Source organism: Athene cunicularia (genome assembly GCF_003259725.1).
Source record: "Athene cunicularia isolate RWA chromosome Z unlocalized genomic scaffold, athCun1 chrZ_part1, whole genome shotgun sequence".
NCBI classification, from domain to species: Eukaryota; Metazoa; Chordata; class Aves; order Strigiformes; family Strigidae; genus Athene; species Athene cunicularia.
In genome coordinates, this window is record NW_020799142.1 from 33887877 (window position 1) to 33906819 (window position 18943).

The following is an 18943-nucleotide window of genomic DNA, read 5'->3' on the forward strand; positions in this document are numbered from 1 at the left end:
GTTACTCTCACTTAATTTTTCCCTTTTTCTCTCTCTCCTTCCCCCTTGAGGATATATTTCCCTATCAGGTAGACAAGCTGACTGATACTATTCTTTTGACCCTCTCAGGATGTGCTTCTTTCATGAGGGAACAACCCTCTTTCATGAGGGAATAATCTGGCATAGACTGAACTGTAGCATGGCAATTGTTTCTCTCCTGCAAGTAGCTGTCCTCCTTTGTATCACATTTCTTACACAGTGACACAAATCAAGCGCCTGTTTCTTTAACCAGATGGAAGAGGTCCAGGTTCTTGCATGTGACACCCAAGTTAAAATTGATTTCTGGCAACAAAGCTTATATATACACATTTAGTCCCTAAAGCAATGACACATCATATGTACCCATGATTATTTTAAATTAAAAATTCTTCAGAGAATGATGACTTGAGCTCTAGAAGGCATGATTTCTAGATGCTAGCATAACATACAAATGTGTGCATGTATTTAACACACATTTTAGTATCTGCATTTCACATGTTGATACGTTAATGGATTCCTTCCAAAAGCAATGATACCAGATCATTTCAATGAAAGCTTTTAAATTAAATCACCATGTACAACTTGTATTCCAGTAATCTTTAGACAACAACTTAGTAAAATCAAATGACAAAAATTCTAGTAAGTCAGTGGCACTTTCCATCTTAATCCCTTTGGTCAGGTAGACAGCAGAGATCCTGGGCTCCTCTGAGAGACCTTTGGCCCTGGGAGTACCGCTTCAAAGCAGCACTGCACTTAGACTTAAAAGAAGTCTTGCTCTAGAAGAAATTGGTAGAGTAACTAATTCTTCCAGGATACAAACTGGAAAGGATATCACTTCCATCTGGTCTTTCATCGAGAACATACATTTTTATTGATTTATTTATTAGTTGCAGTGGAAGACTTATGAATTCCAGAGCTATCAACCTTCAGGCCTTTGGGGCTGGAGAGCCACACCAGAACATTTATCTGCATCTCGCACCCTCAAAAGCCTTTGTCTGCTTGAACTGGACCAAGATTTCACCTTGCCCTTTTGCAGACACTTATTTCAAATATATCACAATGCTGATACTGCACTTGAAAAGTTACAAATGGTTGAAAAAGAGGTCTGTGGTCAAAACACTAATCTTTAACAAAAATAAAAGATCTTCTTTGTGGTAGAAAGAGGGAAAGAGCGCACACACAAGGAACCAGTTAAGGCAATCCACCTGAGCAATAACTCTTCCAACTGCAATAGTTAGAACACTTGCCTTTACTTGCTCTCACCCACAGGCAAGTGCTCACATTAAATGGTACCACACAGCAAACAGATGCCACACCACTAGGTTTCAAAGCAGATTTCTCCTGAGCTACAAAGAAAATGACAGTCTGAAGCAGACCAAAGCGTGCAGATCATAATAGCAACATCACCTGTCATCATAGCCTGTGCGGAAAATACAAACCCCAAAATACTCCTATCTACTCTTGCAGACTCAAGTAAAAGCAATAGGAGCAGTTCACAGGAGTCTGATACTTCCAGTAGCTTATCCATCTAAACTGGTAAGGGGAGAGCTGTTGGGGTAACTACTGTTTCCAAATGATGCAGTTGTCCCCCACAGAACAAGAACTATGGTACTCTTAAAACCTCAGCTCCCCAGTGTCCTGGCATCTCCTTTTTCCATTCAAAACCATGTGGGTGACGTTCTATCAGTGTCATCTACTGAGAACTTCAACAATCTACCTATGTGTCATCATCCTGCTGCTGCTGCTGCTGGCATCTCTCCAGTGCCAAGCACTGCTCACAACTGCTCGCCGTGCTCACCACAGTATGCAGCTTTCTTCCCTGCCCCCGAGAGAGCTCTGTGCAAGAGGAACCCAGATGAAACACGAGGCAATATACAGCAAAAAAAATCTCAGCTAGGAGCTCCAATTACCACTCTGAAGGCACATGCTGTTGTAAACAATTTAATTACTCAATGAAATGCAGCTATTTCTATACCCTAGCACAGGGAGGCTGGATGCTCATAAATGATTTCACACCTACAGAGCAAATGGCCTGAACAGTCATCAACAAAACTCTGAATTTCAACTCACACTACACCAAGCCCCCTCCCCACTTAAATGAACTTTCACCCAGCCAGAGCTGTCTACTCTGAGTATTAAAAGGTTAAAAGGTAACTCATTTTCTAATTTAGGAGAGTTGCCAAAAGGGCTGATTCATACAAAAACTCTCAAATCGTACAGGAACCAGGTTTCATTTCCCTGCTTCCTGAGGGCCCACCAGAAAGGTGAAAGAGGAGTCACCACAGAGAATAGGATCAGTTCTGAAAACTGAAAAGCAAGTAGAATATCTGGTTATCAGACTCAGGATACAAGTACAACAACTCAAAGTGAATATAATCTTTCCTCTTGGAATCACTCCTAATTTTACACCCAGTGATGGCACATACGCGCCGCGGCAGCCGGTAATGCGCTACACTCGTTACAGCTGACTCCAAACATTTGGGAGATGTCCCACAGGGGCACTCGAGAAACTCCAACGGGAAGCAGAGAGCATCTCTGACATTTCCTGCTGCATCTCCCTGTGATGAGTGTTCTTGAATGGGAGACAGAACGAGAAAACCAGAAAAGGAGGAAATACCCTAACGGGATTGTCTAAAGGAATGCAGTGACAGTAGGATTCAAGACCCTTTATTCCCAGACCTGCTCCTAAACCATCTGAGACTTCATAGCTGTGTACATTTTAATTTTGATAGCATTCAGTTCTTCCTTCTACAGATTAAAAATAATGGAAAAAGTGCCTGGCTTTTGAATGTTGCAGAGAGAATCAATATTCTTCTGTTTTTAACTTTCACATCAACAAGTCTTGTTAGCAATATCCACTGTAAGTGAAAGACCTTACCTTTCAAATAACAGAGCACAAGAGAGCCATCCAAATACCCACAAAAATGCACTGAGCTTGTGCAGCTTTCAACCCCCAAGGAAAAGGCAGCCAAATTGATGATGACCCAGGTGCTCAAAAAGCTACCTTAGAGCATTGCAGAGATCTGAACAGAGCCAGACCACAGGAATCACCTCTGCACTGGTGAGGCCACACCTGGAGCGTTGTGTCCAGGTCTGGGCACCTCAATCCCAGAGAGATCTGGAGGGGCTGGAGCGAGGGCAGAGGAGGGCAACGAGGCTGGGGAAGGGCTGGAGAATAAATCCTGTGAGGAGCCAGGGAAGGAGCTGGGGGTGTTCAGTGTGAGGAGGAGGAGGCTGAGGGGAGCCCTCATCCCTCTCTGCAGCTCCTGACAGGACATTGCAGAGAGGCTGGGGCTGGGCTCTGCTCCCAGGGGATCAGGGACAGGACAAGAGGGAACGGCTGGAAACTGCCCCAGGGGAGGGTCAGGCTGGGCAGGAGGAGAAAATGTTTCCCAGCAAGAGTGGTCCGAGAGTGGAAGAGGCTGCCCAGGGAGGGGGGAGTCCCCATCCCTGGGGGGGTTTCAGGGCCGTTGGGATGAGCTGTGGGGGATGTGGGGTAGGGGAGAACTTTGTAGAGTCGGGCTGAGGGTTGGACTCGCTGATCCCGAGGGGCTTTTCCAACCTGAAGGATTCTGTGAAACAGACGCACTTGACTTAAGTGCCTAGCTGTCTTTGCTGCCAAGACCAGAGACCAAACCCAAGTACTAGTAAGGGGGTGTTTTTCCAAGATACATCCACTCTTTTGTGAAGACAAGGCTGAAAACTATAGCAGAGAAAGCAATTATTAGGAGTCTGAATACACAGCACGATGTATGATAAAGCAGTACAGACCTCTGATACTATGCTCTGGGATTAGAAAGTCTGTTACAAGTTGAATGTAAAATAAAGCTCACCTAGTGAAAAGACAGGTCCTAGAGAAACACTGATCTAAGTCTAAAAAACTAAATTAGAACAGAATTAGAACAGAAAGAAGAATATGTGACACAGATAAAGATTCTTCTTCTTAGAACATTTAGATACTTAAGAGGCCACACATGTGCCCATCAGAGAAAAGGATATAAGGTTGATGAAGAAAATCTTCCAAATATGTATTTTTTATTTGCTAGCCCACAAAGGGCAACAGCAAATAAAAGTCTCTTTATATTAATCAGATCTTTCCTACACAGAGCACAATAATCTTAAACTTTGAGGGTGTTTAAAATGAAGCAATACAAATATCTCTCAGTTTGGATATTTTTGCTAGCTTCAATTTAAGTTTCAACAGGTGGAAGTTTCCCTTTGATGATTATACAAAGTTGCCAAAAATGCTAAATACTTCTTCAAATACTGGAGCTACTACAGTCTTGATAAAAGTTTCTTGAATTGTCCTTTTTAAAGAAGCACTATTTTGACCTAATGTTTTGAAAGTAAGAAAAAAAAATAAAATGCGACACTCCTGAGATAGGAAAAAACAGTTCTTAACCCTCTTTGCTGCTGAAAATTAGCATGGCAAAAAGCCTAACATTTCTCATCATCTGTTCATGGCATCATTCCTACATCGCAATGATTCCACAGAGCTTTATAACCAATTCTATCGCCCTTCTTCCTCCTACATTCAACTTTTAAACTCCCAGGAAATCTAGAAAGCATCCTTAAATGAGTCAAAACATTGTTAACATTTTGATTTCAAAGTAACTAAGATTGCAACCTAAAACAATTGTAACTACAGAAAACAATGGAATGGAATTATCAACTAAGTTCTACTGGCACCACAAGGTGCTACTTAACAGTGATGTAACTAGATCACAATATTTCATTTTTCCTCCATATGCATTTATCGTTTTTAATGAGGTGAAAATGTACTGATAACAACCAGATGTTCAGTTATGTTTACCTGCTCTTAACAAGCTGCTGAAAGAAGCCTTTATAATTTAAAGCTTCAGGAGCTCTATTGCAACAAAATGTTAGCTATAGCTTCTACATAAAAGTCATACAATTAAATACTGAAGTTTCATCTTTTTGCTGACTATGCAGTTTTAATCATTGAAGTACACGCTTGAGTGCTGACATTAACAAAACCAAAGAAAAAGTAGAGTATCCATAACATACCCCAGGGAGCCATAAATCAAACATCAACATACTGTAACACAAGTGTTACAAGGGACTGCATAAGTCTAATTCTTGAAAAGCAATATTGCTGTAGTTTCTATAAAATGTCTTAAAATTAAATGTGAAACCTTTTTCCTTGGCATTCTGTACAACGCAGCTGAGCCTGTTTCTCAAAAGCGTTATTCAAGATCTTTTTAATAACTCTCAGATACAAAGCCACAGCGCTGCCGAGTCCCACGGTCCCTACTACAGCCTGGTTTAGCTATGCTGAGTGTAACTGCCCTAAAGCACATTTGCCTTTCCCAATATAAACTGACTTTGAGAAACAGTTTCTTAAATTCATCATAGACAATCCTGAGACACTCCTAGATATGTTTTGTTGTAAGTTTCTGCAGCCTTCCCCAACAAAAAAAAAATCAACATATCTTGGTTCTTCAGTTGAATTTCATAGTAAGGGATGTGGAAAGGTGCATTACAGACATTTGTCTGTACATTACATTTGTCATGCTCCTCATCTCACCTTCCTTATGAATTTTGAGCTATACTGTATGCCTACATTTTTCAGGTATGTCTCTAGATTATTTTGTAAGTGGACATGAGCTCATTCTGCCAAGGTTTCTCATGGAGCACGCTCAGAGGTGAGAGCAAGCTCTGCCCACTCTCAGGAAAGACTCAAGCCTTCATGAACTCTGAGCCCCTTCCAAATACAAACTCTTATGCTTGCTTCTAGTCAGTCTGGAACATAGGCTAAGATTATGTACCTGCCTGCAAAATACCACACAGAGGTATCCATCCTGTGCTCTCCTTCCAACAGTACCTGTCATCTAAACAGACATCTTCACAACACAATACTCCACAGTGAAGAATAATATGATCTATGTTACCATCACAAACAGTATCCACACAGCATCATCCATAGCAATGCTGTCCACTTTTCAGTAACACATTTACAAAAAAACCCCAGAACAAACCCCCCCCCAAAACACCCCATTAAGACAGCACAACTGGAATTATATAGAGAGAGGGTAGAAAAAATTATAGTACCTCTGGAGTGTCCTGTTTCCACCAAAAAAGCACCTGACATGACATTTAGAACAACTTCAAAAGCAAAGAGTGCAGGACTGTCAGCACAGGTACCTCTGCTCCTGCATTTTGGACATGGAGATGATATTCCATGCTTTAAAAATAATCTTAGTATTTCAGTGAAGGAGGGAAAAAAAGAAGCTTAAACTAGGGTATAGAGAAGAAATATATTTAGACAGCAGCTGCCAGCTGTATCCACTCCTTCATGAAACTGCCTCTACAGAAGCCAGCGGACACACTAAATGTGACAAACCTCTGTTAAGGCTATTGAATGCTCCTAACAAAAACTCTGCTATTCTAAATGATGTTTCAAAGACAGACTCAGCATGGAGATTTTAATGGTCTGTCACAACAAAAACTTATCTTTAATAGCAGCTTTACAGACAGACACTCTGTTAGCAGTGCCACTGTAAGCTGCCAAAGCTGTCTATCCTCCAGCAAGTGATCCTAAATCCTGCCAGAGAAATCATTATGAATTTGAGTATTTCATGTATTCCACTCTATCCATTCCTTTCCAAAATTCACATATTAGGCTTGTAATTTTAAAAAATTTATTCCAACTAAAGACAGGAATTAACCACTCTCTTAATACACAGTAGAGAAAGAATTTATAGTGTAAATCAGATCAGGGAGAGGGAGGAAAGTAAAAAGTAAACTTGCTACTAAAATAAACCGTATCATTCTTCTGAAAAAAATTATTACAGTAAACAAAAACGTCTCAAATTTATAAAATCTTTATGAAGAACAGAGTTGGATTGTGTATTAGAGAAAGAAAGCTTTTTCTGGATTGTGTATTAGAGAAAGAAAGCTTTTTCTTTTTCTTTCTTCAACCCTACTTCCCCTTCAACAAAATGGGGATAAAATTGCTAGTTGAGGCATTATTACACTGTTAAACATGTTATATTGGTAAGCAAGACAATAAAATACGGTTTTGTTAAGTGTTAATATCTTACTAACAACTCTGTTAGTATGTTCGCTCAGGAAAAATTTAACTAAGAAAACCTATATAACAAAAAAAACCCCAAACCTTCCACATCTAACTCTTATGAATAGTATGGTTTCTATATAGCTGAACATTAAAGATCACAGACAGGCTTTATAAATACTTCTCTTTTAATAAGCCATTATCACTGTACTGTATAGTAAACTAAGTGCTTTTAACATTCACACAGAAATAGAGATGCTGACAGGTTCAGTTGTTGAAAAGGGTCAAAAACAATCATGCCTGTAGAACTTTTTCTGCGAGAAAGACAGAATAAATGATATTGGATGCCACACACACACACATTAGGACTTCCAAGAAAGAAAAATAAAACCCTGCAGAATTTATGAACTTGCCCATATATCGTAGTCCTTTCACCGCTTTGTACTTCCTCTAATCTGCTCCAAACAGAAAGTGTATCTGTTCCAGGAAGTCCTGACAAGCTTTGTGGAACGACACTCTAAATCATCTAATCACTAATTCATTACACACTACCTAGACAAAACCCTCATGTAATGTTGACAGAGCTGTATTTAATGAGAGCAATGTTTCAAAAACTATTGCATCTCTGTCAGCTTTCCAACCAAAAGAACAATCCGAAGTACAAAAACTAAAGCCTCAGCAGAGCTATACACTATGCTATAATAGATAATCTGAAACTCTTTCAAAGCTGTGATGCTTTAATTGGGGCGCTACATTTTAGGAAGATTACAATGCAATTTAACACAAAAGATACTGCTAACACTATCTCTGGTAAAGTTTGTCTTGGGAAAAAAGAAGTTAAAACTTAATCAGGACAGGTGTGGAAAAACATTTTTATTTCCAAAGAACAAATTAAGTTCTCCTTCATATAATACTGAAGTATGTTTCATGACACATATGCCAGTGAGATGTGGAATCAACATATCTCAAATACAGCAGATGCAAATACAGCAGATGCATTAAAAAAGCCATGTAAACAAATGTGGAGATGTACAGGAACAGTCCACTCACTCAACTTTCTTCTCTGTTCTTCAGACACCAACTCACAGCTATTCCAGAAATTAGTGCCAAACAACTCATATGACTTATTTAATGAACACACAATTCAAAAACCAACACAACTACAGAAGAGGAATTTTTGTTTGCACCTTGCTGCATCCCCCAGAAATGAAGTGACACCTCCAATGTACCTTTCCTTGTACGGGTTGGCATCACCATTTCTAGCCAAAAGTTAGCAGTAACTGTCTGTATGCTAACAGAGGTAAACAAATGTCAAAACTCCTCAAAATAATCCTTCTGTTGATGGTGTGAGATGTTCATCATGTACTTCTTCCACCAGAATATTCAGGGCTGCTAGAGGCAGCAGGTTATCATTATCAGTACTGCACAATCACATGCAGCATTCAAATACAAGTATTTAAACATTATAACCTCATCACTCTAAATTTTTTATTCTCTCAAATGCTAAATTCATATAAAGAAGCCAGAGCAGGAGAGGGGAGAAAGGCAAGAAGCAAACTTACAGGAGGGGAATTTCAACAATGAGTTGGATGAGGCAACACAGCAATTCTTCTATGAGGTCTTCACACTCCGTTCCTGAAATGAAGCATACAAAAGATTTTCTGGATTTTCAAATACCAAAAAAAGCAGCAAAGATTTAAAGATACAGATCCAGACGATCAATATATTTTAATTAAGGAACAAAACACCAGAAGATAAATTCTACCTGTTTAAGAAGATGGCATTCTTACCTGAAATACAAAGCACTTGGGATTATCACCAGAGAAATAGGTGATGCATACCCTTCTATATATAAAACAAATAACTAGTAATAACTGGATAGATTAAATGAGATGTTGGTATTGTACAAATATGTTAATATTAAGCACATCAAGCCCTACTGTACTAGTTACCGAAGGTCACATGAAATGGCTTTAGTACTAACAGCTGAACTGGTCACTAGTGACTTCTCACTGGTCCACAGTTCAAGTCTCCTCTGAAAATTCCCATGCACTCTGCATATTTCCCCCCCTTATTTTAATCTCAAGTGAAGAATAAGCAGAGACAGACAGAAAACACAGTTTCATTTGTCTAACATACACTGAACAATACTCTAAACTGTGATCTGTCAAATGCAGCCTACCGTACACATCACTGCTGCTCTTATGCAATTAAATCTACACACTAGTTTTTCATGAATAGACATTTATCTGTTGAAGAGGTTTTACACATTTCAATGACAAGATTCATGAATTTCCAAACTGCATACTAAGTGAGCAGAAATAATTCTCTACTTGTACACAGTGTGACAAAATGCATGGGATGATTAAAAATTATTTTAAAAACACAACTATTCTAAGCAATAAAACGTGGTATTTTACATTACCACTGCAATTTTTAAAAGCAACTGTAACAAAAGACTTGCAAGACTTATGGAGGAAAAAGCTTATTAAACTGTTTCAAGTTGTCATATAATACTGAAAAAACAGAAGATAAATCTCTTGGCTCATTAGGATTTTTTTTCTGCTTTCAAAGTAAAATTATAAAGAGAAACTGAGAGCATAAAGAAGTGTAGGGCTTTATAGTGCTGAATGGCCTAAAAGCAAACATAGCTTTTCCCTCTGCATTACAGCACTGCAGCACAATGATTACCCAAATGCTTGTTTATTTTGTATAGTCAAATAAATATGTCTTGCAATAAACACAACATTACAGCCAGGTTATGACAGTGTTACTCTGTTTAACCCAAGTTTCTTCTTAAACCCAGGACTCAATTTTAAGAAGCACACCAGAGGGAATATTCACAATAAAGCAAAATTATTTCTTTCCACAATTGGTTTATTAAAAACACATTAAAAATTGTCACCTAGTGAACTGCACGTTCTAGAGGAAATCAAGTTTTTTATCACGGAAACATGGTTTCCTTTATATAGAATCCCCCATGAGTAACACAATGTAGCTCCTGTTAGTAAAAAACGAGAACTGCTAGGAGTATTTAACCTTAGACAGAAACCACAGCCAATAATGAAGTCCAGATAATATAATCTAAAGTAACTTTAGCTATCTGAATCTAGAAAATGCTTATAGAGCAAGCCTGCTATTAGTTTCCAAAAGATACCTGATTTTTTCTCTTGACAAATGAGGAAAGGGAGGAGGAAGAGAGAGGGGAAAAGGATGAAAAACGTAAAAGAGTGCATTTTAAGAATATTGCCTCTTCCACTATTCTATTTACACAACCCATTTGAATTATGGTTTTGAATACAAAAGAAGGTTTTTCCCTCCACACTATATTCAAAATAAAGCAAGAAAACACTGGGTTAGCACAATCATGTAGAAGGGAAGATCCTCTCCCGAAGGAGTTCTCAAACTAGTTTTCATTTTAGGGGGAAGAAGAAAAAAAAAAAAAAAAAAAGCTTAATTGCTGTAATCAATGTCATTCAGCTACAATAATTAATGTATCCTTTTCCCCACTGGGGCACATGCATTCTTGTTTAATTCTCGTCTTGCCAAGACAATGAGGCGGATGCATGCCAAATCTATAACGTGAGAGAGAGCTATAAATATGGAACACTATGTGTTTTCATAAACAATGCCTTTTTCAATAGCAGGATAAAGACAATACACACCATACTGATTCACATGAATAGATCACATACTTGGATCAAAGACACGTGCAAAGCCTTGGGGAAAATAAGTAAAGGGTGAATCTGTCCAGCTAAGATTAGACTTGCAGAGAGGGGAATCAATGCATCTTCTAAACTCTATCACCCTGCAGAAGTAACAGCAAACACACACAGGTTTTAAGAAGTCCAGTGAGCTGCAGCACCGTTTTTCACCAGTCATATTTGAGTCCTCAAGCATGTGGATTACTTGCATTGTGGGTTTTTCAGGTTTTTCGGGGGGGTTTGTTTGGCTTGGGTTTGGTTGGTTTTGGTTTTTTTTTTTACAGAAGTCTTTTTTTTTTTTTTAACTTTTTCAAAGCTACACACATTACAGACACTAGATGAGCAGACACTACACAGGTAAAATGGCTTATCCAGAGGAAATTATACATGCTAGGAGACTCCACTTCTGCTAAAACCAACCCAGCTCCATCCTTGGCCATGACACAGCATCCAATATAGGCATCAAAACAGTCTTTCTTCTCAAGAACCTAACTACTATGTCATCACGACCTGATCTGAGCTGCTGTAGCAGCTGGATGTGCATAATATTGGTAAGATATTCAGGCACAGCAAGGTACAGCCCCACCTTCAATGCTACTTGGTTTTCTGCCCCATTGCTCCCACAGACAGGATAGAACCTGGACATCAGTAATGAAATAATTAGTTACTTGTAAAACAGTACCTGAAGCCTCACTTGCCTAATTCATCACACAGCCAGGACACTTAAAGCTTCTTTGGGTTTTGTGGTTTGATCTTCAGCTCTGAGGACACTCAAAAGCTCACAACTTTCACTTAAGAGTGTTAATAATGAGTACATAAACTAATTCCATCCTTCATTTCTATGATAGCTGAACACTCATTACATCATTTAAGGGTTGCAGTAAATATATTATTTATTCCCTCCTCTATGTCCTCTTATTTGCTATAATATATCAAATACAGTCCTTAGCTACTTCTCTGTAGGAAACAAATAAAGTTTCCTACTACAGAACAGGGAATAGGTTAAAGAAATTGATCGCTTGATTTACAATACAATACACAACATCCAGTCACTTGTACCTCTGAATCACAATACAGTTAAAAGACCATGCAGAAATTATGACTAACTCCAGCTTCAGATCAGCATATGCTGAGTCCAGTTTAGGATGTATTAATCAGGATTTTTTAGCTAAAGCTCAAAGGGAATGGGTTTAAGTCTCTGTAAGGATTCTCCTACCATCAAAATTGTGCAGTAGCCTCCAAAGTTACACACAAATTCCCAACTATGGATGAAGGAGCAAGTTTTGTACTTCCTGGGCTGAAGAACCATCTGAAGACTGTCAAAAGGAACACACTACTAACAGTTTGACTATTCTTGAAGGAAATCAATGAAGAGTGCTGTTAGTAGCGACTCGATCCTGTGCAATTTATTCATTACAACTTTATAATGGTAGGCTACAACATACCCATGCAACTCAAACATCTTGCAAAATGAAAAACCTCAGCAATCACATTTTATAACACAAAGCACAATTGTGCAGCTTTCTTCTGAGCTTAAAATACAGTCTAGCAGGGAAAAGCACAAATAGGACATTCAGAAAAAGTGAAAGCATATGAATTGCAAAATCTGGGAGAAGAATTCTTCCAAAGAAGACAGTTATAAAAAATGGTAACACATGAATAGTAGCTGTGTCATATATAAACTGTCAAAATACAAGACCCTACTGCAGAAGAGCCAGTGACAAGGGTATTCTCCATACATCATTACTACCATACGCTGCACGCTTCTGCCCGATCTACCAAATATCACACAGCAGGTGCTGATGCTCTTACTGCCTGCAGCTGAGCAGCCTGATGTGCTGACACTGCAGTTGGACACCCTGAGTTCCCAGGTGCTATATTTAAACTCAGAGAACATGGTACTAGGAAAAATTCTCTGACTAGAAGGAAAATAAAAAAAAAAAAGGTGGTATTTATAGTTTAAAACAGGGAAACAAACACTACCACACAGTGATTTCCAAAGAAGTTTTAAGATGATCCTGAAAAGAACTATTACCTTTTCTCAGAAGGCTGTGAGATTGAACAAGGCATACAAAAATAGAACACAGGAGAGAGAGGTTGTTTATAGTGTTGTTTGGTTGTACTGTTCTTTCCAGTAACTACTCACCAGCCATTAAGAAAATAAGCAAACAGTACTTCAGAATTGAGACACTGTATTAAAGCTTTTATCTATATGGATATTTAATTTACATCATATAATTTATATAATAATGTATTTTATAGTGTTTGTTTTATCATGCTCGCAACTGAAGAATAGAAAAATAATATCAAGCTCCAGTAAATGAAAAAACAGCAAGGACAACTAAGAAGAACTTATATTTTTAAAAAGCATGTTCACCAAAGAAAGTGTTAATTTAGTAAAAGTAGTAATAAATCACAGTAACAAGGCATGCTCTAGTTTCCAAAGAATAAAAAATAAAAATTCAAAAAAGCTACCACTTAATTATAAAAACACAAGCAAAAAACATTTTAATTTTTTCTGCTCGCTTTAACAGGCCCCAACATGACAGCAGTTTATTATACTCCGTTAATGACACTTCACTTTTCCTGTAGTTAAGAATAAAAGCTATAGAAAGGCATTCAGCTTATTGCCACACTCTATACGTATTTTTAAAAAAACCTATGTGAAGATTTGTTAGGAACCAAAAATGGTGGCTATGTAACACAGCTCGTTAAGAACTTCAATACCTTGAGGAAGGTCACCAGAACCATCTCCAATTGGAAACCTGAGTCGAAAGCAGCAGCAGACTCGAGCCAGGGCAGAGCGGGGAGGGCCGAGGAGGAGCTCGTTTCCTGCCTCCATCCCCTGCTCTCACCAGCAGACCACACACAATTACCTTCCTAATCAAGAACATCCAGCGAACAATCTGCTCAAAGATAATTGCTAAGTACATTTGCCATCAATATGCACAAAATTATCGCTCATAAATGTCACTGTGAATTACAGTCAAGTGCTACTAGACATGGTATAAACCATGAATCGACCCCAGTGACAAGAATCACTTTTCATACCATGCTGCGAAGAGTTCCCAGAGTAAGGAATAAAGATCGCAGGGGTTCAAGCTAACAAAACGTCTCAGCTTTTCCATCCACTCCACTGTGCTACACTATTCCACTGAAGCAATAGGTGGCCAATTTTTTTAAAACATGTATAAACCCATAGGCAGTCTGCAGTGATAGCTTATTATAAGCAGGCATTACTTTCTAATGCACCAGTTCGCTGACTTCATTCTTGGGAGATTACTCATCACAGTTTAAAATACATTAAACTATTTCAACATGTAGCACAATCTTTTGGCACCACAAGTCTGACTTCCTCACATCAACAGCAGGTACCAAGAAGTTAAATAGATTTTAATGAAGAGTTTTCACTATTCAGTGAGCAAGCAGCTATTAGGCATTCTCAATGCACATCCTTGCTGGACAAGGCTGTTGAGGCAAATCCAGTCAGATACTTTTGGTTGTTCTTTCATACTTCACTTGCTTTAATTCTAGCAGAAGATAACAGTCAGTGTCATTAAAAGCTCTCTCATTACATTTTGAAGGTGTTCTCCTTGACAGGTATGATACAAAGGAAGACTGTTTACACTGAATTACACCAGACCCCAAAGGAAGCCAGTCAGTTTTACTACTGACTACATACTTTCAGTCTCACAGGTTGTCCTCAACAGTAAATATGTTGTATGTAACCTCACTAGTACTTCACTTCCACTTTAATCAAAGTTTGGGCTTCTTAGTCTAGACACAACATAGAACCACAGAATCATTTAGGATGGAAAAGACCCTTAAGATCTTTTGAGTCCAACCATTAACCTAACACTGTCAAGTTCACCACTAAACCCTGTCCCTAAGTGCCACGTCTACAAACAGAAGAATGTTTTAGTTTGTTGTGGGATATTTGTTTAACTAACACTCGTGTATACCTACCGTATGAGCCTGGTGATTTCTCTTCGTAAGTAAAATGAATTTGCAGCTCCTCTTCCGACATTCGACTGATGAATACTTTCAGCAAACAGCAAATGATAAACAGTGCATTGTGAGCCTGCCAGATAAAGAGGTGACTAGAAAAGAAGCAGAAACAAAAAAAAAATATCAGTAATGCTTAACCTGCAAACATGCATCAAAAATCACATGAAAATATATGCCAAAGTAGACAAAGGGGTTCCCTACAGCTGAAGCAAGGAAAAAGTCAACGTGTCCAAGCAGGGACTCTTCAGTTGATGCTACAGCTAACAAACTAGAAACATATGTTTTAAAGTAGTTTTCTCCTTCACCCAGAAGAATATAATCTTACTCCTAACTTTGTATTGTTATAACACCACAGTTGTCAGAAGTATCACCACAGATGGCTCAGTGTACTTCTGAGGGTTTCTAGATACTAACAGACTCAAGACACCCAGACATCTGAAAATTTGCAACAGCTTCAGTATAAAAGTTACTCTGGCTCCCAGAACCTTAATACTTTTCCCAGTCAAATAGCCTTCAGATGACCATAGGCATTTAATGGACTTCAGCAGCACAATGGTGCAAGTTTTTTCTACACAACACACACACAGCTACTTTCCAGGCTTTCCAAATGTCAGGGAAATAGAGCTTCATTATGGTTTCTTGAGTCCCAATAAGCAACTGCTGGGAAGTCCAGACAACAGCATTTAGTCAAGCTCTTTCTCAAAGCTGTATTTTCAAAGTATTTTTGGATTAAAGCAGCAGGAGCTATCCAGGCAGGAATAACTTCTTTCTCCATCTACAAGTAAAAAGGTTGAGGGCAGTCTTGGGAGCAAGAGGGCATTAAGAAGAAAGTTTTCCATTGTGAATCCCCAGATCTGATGCAAGTTGGTCATTTGTCTATGGGTATAGGGGAACAATTACAGAAAGCTTCCTGCAAAAACTATACAGTGCTGTGCACATAACCTTTGGAGTTACTTCCTACTGCTGACAGGAGCAAGCAAAACTAGTGGCAATTGTATGGTATGATTTGAAAGCAATGTCTTTATACAGGTTTGTGCGTTCAAATCCACCCAATTTAAAATATTCCCAAGATAAAAAACTAGTTCATACATCAAGATTTAATGTAAAAAGGTCAGGTGATTTTTAAACAATTCTAAACCCATAGTAACCAGAAGGTATACCATTCGTACACATATGTGCTTATGTAACACACAGGATGAACATAAACATGTCTTTTCCCCCAGCAATCTATTTACCTACTACATTTAATCTTCTCTGTTTAGAAAAGTACTAGATAGGTGTTCCGTTTCAAACAACAATTCAAGAGAATTCTAACTTTTGGCCTAGCAAAGTTAACTAGCAAAGTAAAAAACTCAAAAGAGATAGAAGTAAAAGGAACATTAAAAAAATGAAATGGCACACACGTTTTTTTCAGGTACTTACTTCTGACATTCTGCTGAAATTTTTAACTCTTTGGTTCTAGAAAGAAAGACTTTAATCAACGATCCAAGGTTTCCTGTTCGAGGATTCTTCTCAACTGGATGAGAAAAAATAAGATGTGATTACACAGCATTCATAAGTTGACACCATTTAGCTGAAACAATACATAGAATGAAAACAAATTTCAATGTCTTAAATATTTCTACATGAATCATAGTATGTCTGTTTTTCTGTAAAGCTGCTGTTCTTTTAAGATACTCCAGCACATGCTTTAGTACTCCATAATTTTTCTCTAAACATACTTTTCATCCTAGATTTAAAATACCCCAAATATGGAGCTCATCATGCTTCCTTTCCAAGTCTCGTCTACAGTACAATAGTGTCCTGTCAGAAAACTGGGCAGGTTTTCATAACTAGCTTTTATCTTCTTGAAACATCACTGATCATGTTTATATCACCCTTTCGTTTCATCCTCTGATTAATTCTTTCCCCTAACTGATCAGCTTACAGGGCAGCGGGTAAAAGAGGTAATAGAAGCTCTGGAATTATTTCAGTCATTTCAAGTTCTACAAAACAGTTAATGATGGAAAATTCTAAAAGTTTGGGATATAATACACTCTTTAATGATACTAGTGGAACACATACAAGTAGACTGGACAAGTATACTGGAGACAGGGATGTGCACACAAATGCCGTTAGTTTTCCTGACCAAGCACATGGAAAAAAGTTAAGATGTCACTATTTCTCACCTAAAGACTTGCAGACTGAGATTGTGGCTTCTTCCAAGAGCTTTAAATCAGCACTAGGATAGGGGGAAAAGAAAATAAAAATGGTTACACAAGCAGTTGGCTTCCCGTACTTGAAGAGAAAAATTATTACAGAACAGTAGTAAAATACTCCTACCAAGCACTTAATTTTACCAAACCATTAGCTGGTTTACATAGGTAACACAGAAGCACTGAATGGTTGAGGTGAGAAGGGACTTCTGGAGGTCATCCTGTCCAACCTCCCTGCTGAAGCTGGGCCACCAACAGCCCATTGCCCAGGACCACGTTCAGGTGGAATTTGAGTATCTTCACAACCTCTCTGGGTAACTCATTCCAGTGCTTGGTCATACTAGTATCAGGCAGTGCAACATGCATTTGAAGTACAGTAACTATAAAACAGCAAACTAACGTTAAAAATTAATTGTTTGTCAAAGTGAAATGATGTCACTACATCTTCTGTGTTACTACTACCTTTGTGGCTTCAATGCTGCCATGCTTAGCTCAATGCCACTGAAAATAACACATGGAACAGCAGCCTACAGAAAGAACTGGATTTTTTTACAAAAGCTGTCATATGAAACAGTATCTTTTCAAACACCATAAATTAAAGAATCCTCAACCTGACATTTAACCTCAAGCTAAGCACCACTTTCCTTTAACTGTTACTATATTAATGTGACAATCATATCAGACACACTGAATTTTTTATAACTTCATTAACTGCCTGTTGGTATGCCTCAGTGAAAACCGTCAGCTGAAAAGAACAATACAGCACTAAAACAGAACCCGCCATCAACCACTGAAAGTAAACACCAGCTGCGTCAAACGCATAAAAAGACATTTCTATACTCCTATCACTACAAACCTACCAGTACAGAGTAACTGATCCTCAAAAACAAAACAGAAGAATACATGGGAACTATATTTCTCCTTAACAGATGGGAAAAAGGACAAATAATCATAGTGTGTCTAATGCCACATTAAGCAATTAGTTAATGCTGAAGTTAAAAGTTAATACTGAAATTGTCCCACTATTAACACCTAAACAGCAACCTGTTCCAGTGTTTCATCACTCTCATTGTAAAAAATTTCATCCTTCTATCTAGTCCGAATCTCCCCTCTTTTAGTTTAAAACTATTACCCCTTGCCCTATCACTACTGCTCAGGATACTGGAGAAGATTGTACAGGCTCTATACAGACTCAATTAACACAGTCTGACCTACAGGAATGGCAGTCCTTCTGAAGTTCCCCAGATTAAAAGCCAGTCAAAAAAGAACCCAAAACAGTTCCATGCTTGCAGACATAACATAATATGCAATATACACTGAACAACTTCGCAGTTCATGCAGCTACATCCTTGTAATTAAAGGTATGAAAATTACCATCCTCAGAATAAATAGGAAAGTAGCAATGCAATGAAACCTGCATAGTAACTAAGCCTATAAAAGTCAGTGGTATGGCCTCAGTTCAAGCAATCCTCTCATAAAAATATTGCAAAACCTAATACTGCCACAATTAGATTGCCAATGTCACTATTGCTTCCTAAGCATTAAATTTTCCGATGAGTAACCTGATTTGTATCAAATTATTAGAGACTGAAGACAAAAAGGACATGGTACCGCATGCACTCTCTCTGTCCCACCTGCTCAACACCATCTTGGCAACTACCTGCAGCTCTGCCAGCGAACTTTTCAAAGGCAGTGGTGAGGTAAACAGTCCCCTTTCTTTCTGTTTTTAAATTTAGATGATAATCCAGTTTACAGAACAGTTCCAAAAACTATTGTATCAACCTAAGATTAGCTGTGGTGCTGTGTGGGAAGCCCTTAAACCAACTCCACTGCTGAAAGTTCACATGGAGCCATGTTCATGGAAGCTGTTGAGTTTGATTGAGCTGTGCTTGAACTCCCTGAGGACTAGATGAAGAGGTAAGGATATTGGGTAGAAACAGCAGCCAAAAAATTATTTCAAAACTTTTCAATAGGAAATGCTT

General features: G+C 38.4%; 1 protein-coding gene across 2 annotated transcripts in view; it reads right to left on the reverse strand.

The window, feature by feature from the left end:
• The window catches only part of DYM (dymeclin), a 219953-nt gene that overhangs the window by 183653 nt on the left and 17357 nt on the right, over positions 1-18943 (reverse strand). For both annotated transcript variants that reach the window (XM_026865591.1, XM_026865592.1), the window contains exons 3-6: positions 16935-16987; positions 16189-16282; positions 14725-14858; positions 8617-8689 (exon numbers count right to left, since the gene is read on the reverse strand). In XM_026865591.1, coding sequence (XP_026721392.1) covers positions 8617-8689; positions 14725-14858; positions 16189-16282; positions 16935-16987 — 354 coding nt within the window. The remainder of the gene's footprint in view (positions 1-8616; positions 8690-14724; positions 14859-16188; positions 16283-16934; positions 16988-18943) is intronic.